General features: G+C 55.3%; 1 protein-coding gene across 1 annotated transcript; it reads right to left on the reverse strand.

Moving 5' to 3' along the window:
- Nucleotides 1–10,766: 10,766 nt before the first annotated feature.
- LOC119315708 (high molecular mass early light-inducible protein HV58, chloroplastic-like) lies at nt 10,767–11,686 on the reverse strand. The gene is made up of 2 exons (XM_037590243.1): nt 11,484–11,686; nt 10,767–11,383 (listed from the first exon to the last, which is right to left on the reverse strand). The coding sequence occupies exons 1-2, from the start codon at nt 11,592–11,594 to the stop codon at nt 10,919–10,921; spliced, it is 576 nt and encodes a 191-aa protein (XP_037446140.1). The 5' UTR covers nt 11,595–11,686; the 3' UTR covers nt 10,767–10,918.
- Between the last annotated feature and the right edge of the window lie 483 nt (nt 11,687–12,169).

A 12,169-nucleotide genomic window follows, 5' to 3' on the forward strand; every position in this document is an offset into this window, starting at 1 on the left:
CGAACAAATTCCAACGCCCGCCCGGCTCCGAGGCGGGCCGCTGACGCTTTCCAAGCCTCGAAGCGACCAACTGCGACTTCCAGCCAGTCGGCAGTTCGGCTTGGAGTGCGGGGGATCGTCTCGCCGGGCCAGAGGGCGGCCAGCACTTGCGCCCCGGCATGTTGGAGCCGGCGAAGCATCCGATGAGCCGGCTGCAACCGTGCCTGGACAGCCAGGAGCTGCTCCTCAAGGGTCCGGTTTGTATCCGGCGCGATGTCGGCCCCCGCTTGCCGGCGCGCCTCGCGATGGGCCTCAATGCTTTGGGCGGCGAAGGCAGAGGAGCCCGGGAAGTAATCTGCAAGAAACAACAAGCAACAGCTCAAGATAAGTCAAAAGACGCAGGCGGCAAGGGGCAGGAGAAGGGCCGAGGAAGGCAACTCACCGTTGATCAAGTCCTCGATCCGGCCGAAGCCTTCGTCCAGGGCTCGCCGGGTCTCAGACCAGTTCGCTGCCTCCATCTCATACTCCGCCAGCAAGGTGGCTTCACTTTCCCGCGCCGCCTGCAGGGCCGCTTTGTGGCTTTCCTCTTGGTCGGCCAGCTTCTTGGCCAGGCGATCCCGTTCCTGGACCAAGGCAGCGCACTCGGTCTCTTTGGTGTAAAGGGCGGCCTTCGCTTTGCCAAGCTCCTTCCTCAAGTCGGCGTTGGCCCCTGAAGACAAAGAAAAAGAAAAATCAATAAGAAAAGAGTCGTCAAGAAAGATCCGACCCGACTGCGCAGCAATCGGCCCGAATCTTGGGGACTACACCCAGTGGGTGCGCTGACGCGCCCCCACAGGAGACAGACAAAACCAAGTACTTACTTCGGCTGTCGGCCAGGTCGTCGGTCCGCCGGCTCAACTCTTGAGCCTGAGAGTCGAAGGCGGCAGCACGAAGGTTGTGGTATTCCTGAAAATTCAGAAAAAAGCAAAGTAAGAAAGTCGTCGAGAAAGATCCGACCCGACTACGCAGCAGTCGGCCCGAATCTCGGGGACTACACCCAGTGGGTGCGCTGACGTGCCCCCATGGAAGAAATCAAGAAAGCAAAGCAGCCAAGAGCGAAGGACTCACCCGGATAGGGGTTCGCGTTGACAAGAACTCTTGGTTGAGCTGTTGCAGCAGGGCGGCTTGAGCTTGTAGCCGGCTCCGGACCCCTTGAGCCGCCGCATCCAGCTCGCTAGTCCCCCCGCTGGGAGTCCACTCGGACACGGCGGTGCTGGCCGCCTCCAGATCTCCCGCCGGCTGGCCTGCGCCCGTGGCTCGGCGCAACTCCGGCGGAGCGGCGCCTGCCCCAGCACGTCGGCCCGTCGCCAGCTGCACCTCGAGGCCGGCTCTGCTCCGGCTCACCTCCGGCCGGCTCCTCTGGCGCCGCTGACGATTGACCGCCTTGGCCCGCTCCGGTTGGTGCCACAGGCGGCGCTCTCCCCGCCAAGGCCACGGGGTCCCCCTCCCTCTACAACAGCGGCGGGTCTTGGATGATCTCCTCCGCCAAGGGCAACGTGGTGTCGGGGGCTACGGCTCGGAGAGGAACGGCGAGCAGCGGAGGCTGGCTGTGCGAGCTTTCCGCCTCCGTCTCCGCGGTAGCCGCCTCCCTCTGGGCCTTGGCTACCGCTTCGGCCTGCTCCTTCGCCGCCTAGGCGGCCGCCTTCTCCGCCGCCTCGCGCTCCTCCCGCGCTTCGCGGGCGTTCCGCTCTGTGGCCTTCCTAAGATCGGCGCGGGGGTCCACACGGCGGGAGCTCGAAGACCCTCCAGCCGGCCCCACGACGGAGCCGCCCGGGCCCTGCTCAAGGGAAAGCGGCGCCCTGTTCAGCAAGCGAGGAAAAGTTAAGAAGACATTCAAAGAAAAAGAGAACAATGATGAGAATGCGGCAAGGCAATTGAAGACTTACGCCGAGACCGCCTGAGGCTGTTTCACAGCCTTGCGGAAGCGGGCCGCCTTCATGGCCGCCTCATCCCGCTTTGTCGCCGCGGTGGAAGGCTTGGACTTCTTCGGCCGACTGCCGAAGAGGCCTAGAGCGGCCCGGCGCTTCTGCGCGCCGCCGGCAGCCGGCGCGACAGACAAGCCCGCGCCCTGTTGGTCGGCCGCCGGCTGGCGACGCGGAGCGACTTCGGCTTCGAAATCATCCGGCCAGTCCTCGAAGCTCGCGGTGAACCTTGAGCCTCCGGGCTCGGCACTGTCCCCCACGACAGCGTCTTCCATGGCGGCCGCCCCCGAGTCTGGGTCGTCAACGTCATCCACCATGCGGTCGGGGGCGTACTGGCATTCGATCCCGGCCACCCCGGCCGGCGGCGCAAGAAGAGGGTTCTGCTCAAAGGACCGACTGGTCAGAAGCCGGCTGTCACGAAGCCGGCTGACGACAAAAAAGAAGATAGAGAGAGAAGTTTACCACGGGCGGAGGATTGGCGCGAGAATACGGCACCTTGCCGTATTGCCAGTCCCCGGCGAGCTTGCAGTTGGCGATGTAGTTGACCATGAGCGCCACCTCCGCGTGGGGCATTTCCCATGTGCTCAGCCGGCTTGGGTCGAAGCGGCCGCTCATCTGACACATCATATGGGGCCGGCTCTGGAGAGGGAGAATCCGGCGCTCCACGAAGGCGGCCACCAAGTCGGCCCCGCGCAGGCCTTCTGACTGAATCATCACCCGAAGCCGGGAGATGGCGGCGTTCCCGGCCGGAGACAACGACCGGGACCGGAAGCTCCACGAGGGCTACCTCCCAGCCGGCAGGCCGGCTACGTAAGCCGGCAGGTTGATGTAGTCTTCCTGCTCGGCCACGTTCTTCACATAGAAATAAGATCTCTGCCAGACCTTCACCGACTGGATCAGGGGGATGGGCGGGAACGGATTGTTCTCGCTCGCCCTCCTCATGGCGATGAAGGCTCCGCAGGGGGCGGGCACACCAGCGACGATTGTGCCGAGCTTGCTCTGGAAGAACTCTCCCCAGAGCTCCAGCATGGGGAGCAGCCCCAAGAAGCCTTCGCAGAGGGAGACGAAGGCCGACAGCGGCATCACCGCATTGGGCGTGAGGTGATGCGGCTGGAGGTTGTAGAAGTTGAGGAAGGAACGCAGAAACCCGCTCGCCGGGAGGCCGAAGCCGCGCAGGCAGTGCGAGCGGAAGACGACCCGCTCGCCCTCCTCCGGCGCCGGCGAGATCTCCCTCGCGGGCGCCAGGCAGACCTGTACGCGGTCGACGCCGGGCAGGCGCCGGGTCTGGCGAAGGAACTCCACGTGGTCTTCATGGACGTTGGAGCCGTCCCAGGAGCTTGACAACGCCATGGGAGCGAGGTGGCGTGGAGACGCGACGGCGCTGAGACGGGAGCTGCGGCGGCAGCGAAAGGAAGAAGACGAGGATTAGGAGGGACAGAGCGGGAGGGAGCGCGCGAACCTCTGTCGCTCTCCCTCCTCCCCCTACTTATAGGCTCACGTGGTGGAGCCGAGGAGGCGCGGCGTGGGGAAGCGTGGGGATCGATCGTGCCCACTCCCCATGTCCCGCGATTATCGAGCCTTAACGGCGAGATGAAACTGCCTTGAGAAGGCGAGCGGCCCCTGTGGGCCACGGAAGATCCGCGCCCAGACCAAGGCTCGCGAGTGGCGGGCCCGGGCCTGCGGCGGCGTCCCGTCACGCGCATGCGCATGCAGGATCCTGCCGCCACGTGGCCGCGAGAGGGCCCGTGGTCAGCACGCAGGTCCCCTCTCCTCCCGCCTACGCGGGCTCTCTGAAGTCGGCGTACGCCCGCAAAGCCGGCTCTTCAGGATAGGAAGCTGACCAAGCTTCTCGTCCCCCCGCTCACCTCGGAGCTCGATCAGCTTCGGGGACTACTGTCGGAGTAAATGGCCATGGATAGCCTAGCCGGCTCCTCCTGGCCCGTCTGAAAAAAGTTACGAGCCCGCCCGGCTCTCAAGAATCCAAGACATGGGGCCGCCTTCCCCTAGTTGGCCGCAGCCCAGGTTGGCTTTCAGAAGGCGGTCCGACTTTAGCCCTCATGAGAAGGCCGACTCCAAGAAGCCGGCCATGAGAAGGCCAACTCCAAGAAGCCGACTCCCCATAAAGCGGTCAAGACCGTACCCACAAAGTTTGCACCCACCTAACGGCGGTGCGACGGGGCGTGGCTACAGTAAAGCCTGCCACCCCCGAATCCCAGAGCACGCCTGGCACAGTGCGCCGTACGGGGTAGGCGTGACCCGTCCGGCGCAGCACTGTTGCCATGCTGACTCTGGCATCACCCACGACGGGCCGCCAGCATGGCCCATCGACGGTGGGCCCCTTCGAACAGAGAGACGCCCGAAGGCGGCCACGCCTCCAACTAGTCGGCCCAAGACAGAGTCGGAACCCCGCAGCCGGCTTGCCGCCTCCCTCGAGGAAGACGCCCCATTAAGGAGACAAGACGCGGTAAGGCTACAGCGATCGCCCGACAGGCGGCGGTACTATAGCCACGCTTACCACGATGAAGCTCACGTCAATAAGATAAAGCCACAGTGACCAGCCGCTGACCAGGCCCTGGGCATTGGGGCCTGCCTGTTGACCAAGGAGCTGGCAGCCGGCGGGACCCACCAGTCGGCGGGCCCCAGCAGCCGGCGCAGAAGCCGGCGAGCACAATCATAGACGGCTGGGCCCCGCGCCCAGCCGGATTACCATTGTACCCCCGGGGGGTAGGCCTATATAAACCCCCCAGAGCACCCATGCAAAGGGTGGGACCCCCTGCTAGTTCTAGACACCACATAAGGAGAAGAAGCAGGCTAGCCGTGCCCCTTCTTCCTCCTCCCCCCAAAACAGCTCCAGGAGCGTTGTGTAGCTACTTGATTCATCGAGTGAGCATGCGGAGACCCCACAGTGCAGCAGTAGGGGTGTTATCTCCTCGGAGAGCCCCGAAGCTAGGTAAGATCTGCCGGCGTGCATGTCTTCGCCTTATCCTGCTTCCAGGCACCGGGGATGTCTTACTGGTTCCCACAAAGATAAGCCACTCGTTGGCATATGTCGCACCCACCACCCGACAATGGAGCAATAAAAAATTATAGATACGTTGGAGACGTATCAGACAGTGGTAAAAGTTATCCTTAGTTACCTAAGCAGACTAAGGAAATATTTCTCGGTAATGGAGGTAATAAAGAGTTTGTCGTAAAGAGTTATGTCGATGCAAACTTTTACACCGATCCGGATGACTCCGAGTCTCAATCTGGATACATATTGGAAAGTGGGCACAATTAGCTCGAGTAGCTCCATGCAGAGCATTGTAGACATAAAAATTTGCGAAATACATACGGATCGGAATGTGGCAGACTCGTTGACTAAACTTATCTAACAAGAAAAACATGATCACACCTTAGTACCCTTTGGGTGTTAGTCACGTACCGATGTGAACTAATCACATAAAGATGTGAACTATTGGTGTTAAATCACATGACGATGTGAACTAGATTATTGACTCTAGTGCAAGTGGGAGACTAAAAGAAATATGCCCTAGAGGCAATAATAAAGTTGTTTTTTATATTTCCTTATATCATGATAAATGTTTATTATTCATGCTAGAATTGTATTAACCGGAAACTTAGTACATGTGTGAATACAAAGACAAAACAGAATGTCCCTAGTATGCCTCTACTTGACTAGCTCGTTAATCAAAGATGGTTATGTTTCCTGACCATAGACATGTGTTGTCATTTGATGAACGGAATCACATCATTGGAGAATGATGTGATGAACAAGACCCATCTGTTAGCTTAGCATAATGATCATTTAGTTTTATTGCTATTGCTTTCTTCATGACTTATACATGTTCCTTTGACTATGAGATTATGCAACTCCCGAATACCGGAGGAACACCTTGTGTGCTATCAAACGTCACAACATAACTAGGTGATTATAAAGATGCTCTACAGGTGTCTCCGATGGTGTTTGTTGACTTGGCATAGATCAAGATTAGGATTTGTCACTCCGTGTATCGGAGAGGTATCTCTGGGCCCTCTCGGTAATGCACATCACTATAAGCCTTGCAAGCAATGTGACTAATGATTTATTTACGGGATGATGCATTACGGAATGAGTAAAGAGACTTGCCGGTAACGATATTGAACTAGGTATGAGGATACCAACGATCGAACCTCGGGCAAGTAGCATACCAATGACAAAGGGAACAACGTATGTTGTTATGCGGTTTGACCGATAAAGATCTTCGTAGAATATGTAGGAGCCAATATGAGCATCTAGGTTCCACTATTGGTTATTGTCCGGAGACGTGTCTCGGTCATGTCTACATAGTTCTCGAACCCGTAGGGTCCGCACGCTTAATGTTCGATGACGATTTGTATTATGAGTTATGTGATTTGATGACCGAAGTTTGTTCGGAGTTCCGGATGAGATCACGGACATGACAAGGAGTCTCGAAATGGTCAAGAGGTAAAGATTCATATACTGGAAGATTGCATTCCGACATCAGAATGGTTCCGAGTGGTTCAGACATTTTTTCAGAGTACCGGGAGGTTACCGGAACCCCCGGGAGAAGCATTGGGCTTATTGGGCCTTATTGGAGGAGAGGAGAAGGGCCACATGAGAGGGGCGCCCCCCCCCCCTTCCCAAACCAAATTGGACTAGGAGTGGGGGCCAGCCCCCCTCTTTCCTTCTCCCTCTCTCTCTCCCTTCCCCTTTTCCCTCTCCGGTGGAAGGAAGGTGGGGGCGGCGAATCCTACTTGGACTAGGAGTCTAAGTTGGACTCCCCCCTTATGGCGCGCCCCCTAGGCCAGCCACCTCCTCCTTCCCCTTTATATACGGAGGCGGGGGCACCCCAAAGGCACAACAGACATCTCTTAGCCGTGTGTCGTGCCCCCTCTACAGTTTACCACCTCGGTCATATCGTCGTAGTGCTTAGGTGAAGCCCTGCGCCGGCAACTTCATCATCACCGTCGCCACACCGTCGTGCTGACGGAACTCTTCCTCGTCCTCAACTGGATCTAGAGCTCGAGGGACGTCATCGTGCTGAACGTGTGCTGAACACAGAGGTACTGTACATTCGGTGCTAGGATCGGTTGGATCATGAAGACGTTTGACTACATCATCCGTGTTACTAAATGCTTCCACTTTTGGTATACGAGGGTACGTGGACACACTCTCCCCTCTCGTTGCTATGCATCTCCTAGTTAGATCTTCTGTGATCGTAGGAAAATTTTGAATTACTACGTTCCCCAACACGTACATAACCTTCCAATATATGAATCTTTACCTCTCGACCATTTCGAGACTCCTCATCATGTCTGTGATCTCATCCGGGACTCCGAACAAACTCCGGTCACCAAAACACATAACTCATAATACAAATCGTCATCGAACGTTAAGCGTGCGGACCCTACGGGTTCGAGAACTATGTAGACATGACCGAGACACATCTCCAGTCAATAACCAATAGCGGAACCTGAATGCTCATATTGATTCCTACCTATTCTACGAAGATCTTTATCGGTCAAACCGCAATGACAACATACGTTATTCCCTTTGTCATCGGTATGTTACTTGTCCGAGATTCGATTGTCGGTATCATCATACCTAGTTCAATCTCATTACCGGCAAGTCTCTTTACTCGTTCTGTAATGCATCATCCCGTAACTAACTCATTAGTCACATTGCTTGCAAGGATTATAGTGATGTGCATTACAGAGAGGGCCCAGAGATACCTCTCCGATACTCGGAGTGACAAATCCTAATCTCGATCTATGCCAGCCCAACAAACACCTTCGGAGACACCTGTAGAGCATCTTTATAATCACTCAGTTACGTTGTGATGTTTGATAGCACACAAGGTGTTCCTCCGGTATTCGGGAGTTGCATAATCTCATAGTCAGAGGAATATGATAAGTCATGAAGAAAGCAATAGCAATAAAACTTAACGATCATTATGCTAAGCTAACGGATGGGTCTTGTCCACCACATCACTCTCTAATAATGTGATCCTGTTCATCAAATGACAACGCATGTCTATGGTCAGGAAACTTAACCATCTTTGATTAACGAGCTAGTCAAGTAGAGGCATACTAGGGACACTCTGTTTGTCTATGTATTCACACATGTACTAAGTTTCCGGTTAATAAAATTCTAGCATGAATAATAAACATTTATCATGATATAAGGAAATATAAATAACGACTTTATTATTGCCTCTAGGGCATATTTCCTTCACAATCCACCTGCGGCTACCATCCGGCACTGTTTGTTTGACAGTCTGAAGCTGAACTGAATCATAATTAATCACTGCAGGCCCTTGCCTTTTATTGGATCATAGAGATAGGGTGCATTTAAAGGATTTTGTGAAACGCCCACCATTTGTGAAACGCCCACCAGTGTGTCCAGGTAGCTAGTTAAGAATCTTTAGGACACAGAATAAGTTTTTAATTAAGTAGCATAGTTAAAGTAGACATATGAGTATCTGGTGGATTAGCAGGTAAACATGTAGCACATACTAGCCACAGATACGAGGGTGCTTGCATTTTTCGGAATTTATTTTAGGCTTTCTGGTGATATGCGTTCAGCGAAAGAAGATGTTCTCGTCAACTACAAAGATGTTTGTGGCGGCTTCCCCGATCTCATGATGATATGTCGCCCCAGTCTTTCAAAAGTGCTCACAGAGATAGGGTGTGTGGGTGCATTTATACAGGGGATGACTGTATACGCGCATGTATGAATGTTTGCGTTTGTACTATGTTAAAAACAATGTGGGTCGTCATCAAATATATAGTTAAGGGTAATGTTTAGATCCGGCGCATCGGCCGAAACTTCGGTCGGCTCCTGCCTCCTCACGCACAACACACACGCACATATAGCAACTTCTCCCCTGATGTGGGCCTGTGCATCTTATCCATCCCTCCCCGCATTGTTCCCACGCAGTCCGCGTGCGCCCACGAGCAGCGCCCCCGAGCCCCGTCGCCTCGCGCCCCACCTCCTCGTCGCCCGGCCCCGCCGCCTCGCCGGCTGGTCGCCGGAGGGCGCCGCCACCGTCGGGTCTCAACCCCATCCACCGTCGGCTGGGAAGGGAGCTGCAATCCTGGGAAGGGAGCTGCAATCGTGTACTGGTTTTGCTGGAACCGGTAACGGCGGCGAGTTGCGGGATTCACCCCGATGAGCTGTTGGGGTCACCACGGCAAGTTGGACTTGGAATGAACGGGGTGATGCTGCAACCACAAATCACGGTTGCTGCAACCGACGCAGTGTTTTGCTGGAAGTAGCACCCAAAAATGCTCCCATCGAAGTCGTTTTTGCTCGACCAGCAGTTTTTGCTACATCCGGCATCGTATTTTGCTACAGCTGGCATCGTTTTTTGCTGCAACCTGTCGACTGTCCGCTACGAACGCCGGCGCGGCAGAAGATGCAACCAGGGTGGACAAATGCTACAACCGGTGTATACATTTTCTACTGGCTACATTTTTATTTGTTGGAACTAGTCAAGTGTCTAGCTTCCACCCAGGGAGAAAATGCTTCAACCATTTGTGGAAAAGCTTCATTCAGCTAGAGGAAAAGTTTTTAGAGTGGCATGAGGAAAAATCTTGCTCCGCGTAAAAAAGCTTCAATGGTGGAAAAAGCTTCAACCGGCAGGACAAAAAGCTTCAAGCGGTAATGGCAAAAAAGCTTCAACCGGGAGAGCCCGGCGAATGACCGGTGGCGACGAGGACGGAGATCGGAGACCGGGGGCGACGAGGACGACGACTTGGGGCGAGGACGGCGACCGGGCGGTGACCAGCGATCGGGGGCGGGGACGGCGACCGGGAGGCGACAAGGACGGCGACCGGCGACCGGGGGTGAGGGCGGCAAGCCGACGACGAGGACGGCAACCGGCTACCGGGGGCGAGGGCAGCGAGCCGGCGACGAGGACGGCGACCAGGGGCAAGGACGGCGACCGGCGGTAAGCTGGTGATGCTTCAAGGTCAGGCCTCGAAGCGGTCCATGGCGGGTGTCCAGCACAAATAGCGTTGCGGGGGATTTTTGTCGTTCACGCGCGTGAGGAAGGGGGCGATAGAAGGGTGTGATCTAACGGCTCTGGGCAAAGCGATCCGACGGTGGGCAGCCGATCGGCTATGTTGCACGGATACTTGGATACATATCGGATATGCGATACGGGGATACGCCCGATATGCCAATTTTCTGAAAACATGGATACGGCGATACGTTTATATGTAGATATTACATATATTAATTATTAAAAATATTGAAAAGAAAATAGAGCTTCTAGGTCAAAGCATGCCTCAATAGAATTATTCCCTTTGTTTTCTTGCACTTGGTCCACTTTTATTAATTAGCAGTTGGGTTTTCGCGGGTTTGTTGTTCCAATCAGTGCATCGACTCTCTCTTGCTCACATTTCAATTGAACAAAAATATTGACAGTTATGTTTTGGCATGAACTCACACCCATATTGTGTATCTTTAAAAGATGTGCTTTTACTATTGAGGGAGGGGATTTCACGTCAAACGAGGGGTTTCAGGTATCCAAAAAGTATCGCAGAAGTATCCTTGGAGTATCAAACATTATTTTCTTTTTTTTAAATCAGAAAATCGAGATATACTTACAGGATACATATCGGGTAGTATCCGAGTATCGGGGCAGTATTCGGCTGAATACGCGCGCTTTCTGAAGTATCCGCGCGCCGACCGGCCGAATCGTTCGGCCAGTGCACCGGCGCAGATCACTGCCCTATAGTTAACCGCAAGAGGACCTTGGTGAAATTTTTCAAGAAAAAAAAAGATGTTGCGATGACGCCACATTCGTGGACTCATACTAACAAGGATAAGAAGCCATGAAAACAACCTTAACATGAGATTTACAGAACTCAATCATCGATGGTAATACAAAATTGCAACGTGGCTACAACAGTTAGTACTATTACGATCTGTCAGCAGAAAAGAATCCACAGCGCAACATTACGTCGTCTTAGATGTTGACGAAGGGCGCGCCGGTAATGAACTCGGTGGCGGCGAGCGCGACGAGGCCAAGCATGGCGAAGCGGCCGTTCCAGAGCTCAGCGTCCGCGCTCCAGAAGCCGCTGGACTTGCTCTCCACGCTCTGGCCCTGCAGCAACGGCACCAGCGACGCCACGGAGAACACCCCAGCGGTCACCAGGAACCAGCCAAGCCCAGCGCCGCTGCCGGCCTGGTCGAGGAGCCCACCACCGCGCGCCGCCTCGACGGTGAGCGCCGCCACGAATCCCACCATGGCCAGCCGGCCGTTGATGCGCTCCGGCGCTGGGCCGCTGAAGGCGAGCGCGTCCCACACGGAGGGGTTAGCCTTCTTGGTCATGGGCTTGGGTGCAGCCGGGATCGGGGTCGGGGTCGCGCTCGTGCTCGGAGAGGAGGAGGAGGAGGTCGATGCGCTCGTTGTCTCCTTGGTTGAGTCAGGCTGCACATACACAAACAATTTTACATTGAGATCGAGTCTTGAAGTAACACTAGCCAGCCAGCGCATCCGAAACAGTTGAGCACGAGACGTGAAAGCTCACCTCGGTCTGGGCCCTGACGACGAGGGCGCGCCGGCGCGGGGCCACCACTAGAGAACGGGCGGCGGACCGGCCAACGACGGCGAAGGAGCTCAAAGCCACCATGGTCGCCATTACTCAAGGCAGAGAAGAGCTAGCGCAGGAAGAGAACTAGAGAAGGTGCTGCTGGCTAGATCGATGGTGATGACACTTGGTTGACGTTGTGTTGCTGTGTCAATTGGGAGCGAGCAGGCGCGCATTTTATAGCGGCCGTGAAGGCGTCGCCGGTGGACGCGGCTGTGGCCACGTGAACGAGGTGATAGAGCTGTACGTGGAGGGAGGGAGGCGGCCGGCTCACGTCGACGTGGACACCGAAGGCCCCATAACCCGCTCTCGCCAAAAAGTGCACAAGACTAGAGAACCAGCAGAGTAATGCTACATATATAAGTTTACGAAAACACTAGCACCCACACGTGTGGCAACATTGCAACTCGTCCACACGTCTGAATCGTCGTCCAGTTAAGTTTGTACGAATCTTGATACATCAAGATAGTTTTCGCGTGCCACCTAGGACAAGGCCGGTGTGTGGGCGTTAGAGAGGTCGCCCACACGCCCCATAGCACGCGGTTGCTAGTTGCACTGTGTGGGCGAACTAGTTTCTGCCCACACAGCCACCACCTAGTCCATGCGCGTGTGGGCGAATTGCTTTT

The sequence above is a fragment of the Triticum dicoccoides genome, chromosome 1A, assembly GCF_002162155.2.
Source record: "Triticum dicoccoides isolate Atlit2015 ecotype Zavitan chromosome 1A, WEW_v2.0, whole genome shotgun sequence".
In the NCBI taxonomy this organism is placed as follows: Eukaryota; Viridiplantae; Streptophyta; class Magnoliopsida; order Poales; family Poaceae; genus Triticum; species Triticum dicoccoides.

What these genes read in the sequence shown, in the direction of transcription:
- LOC119315708 (XM_037590243.1), bottom strand. Translation starts at nt 11,594, where the DNA reads ATGGCGACCATGGTGGCTTTGAGCTCCTTCGCCGTCGTTGGCCGGTCC. An exon ending in TCGTCAGGGCCCAGACCGAG is followed by an intron (nt 11,384 to 11,483) that starts GTGAGCTTTCAC and finishes GTGTATGTGCAG; the next exon opens with CCTGACTCAACCAAGGAGAC.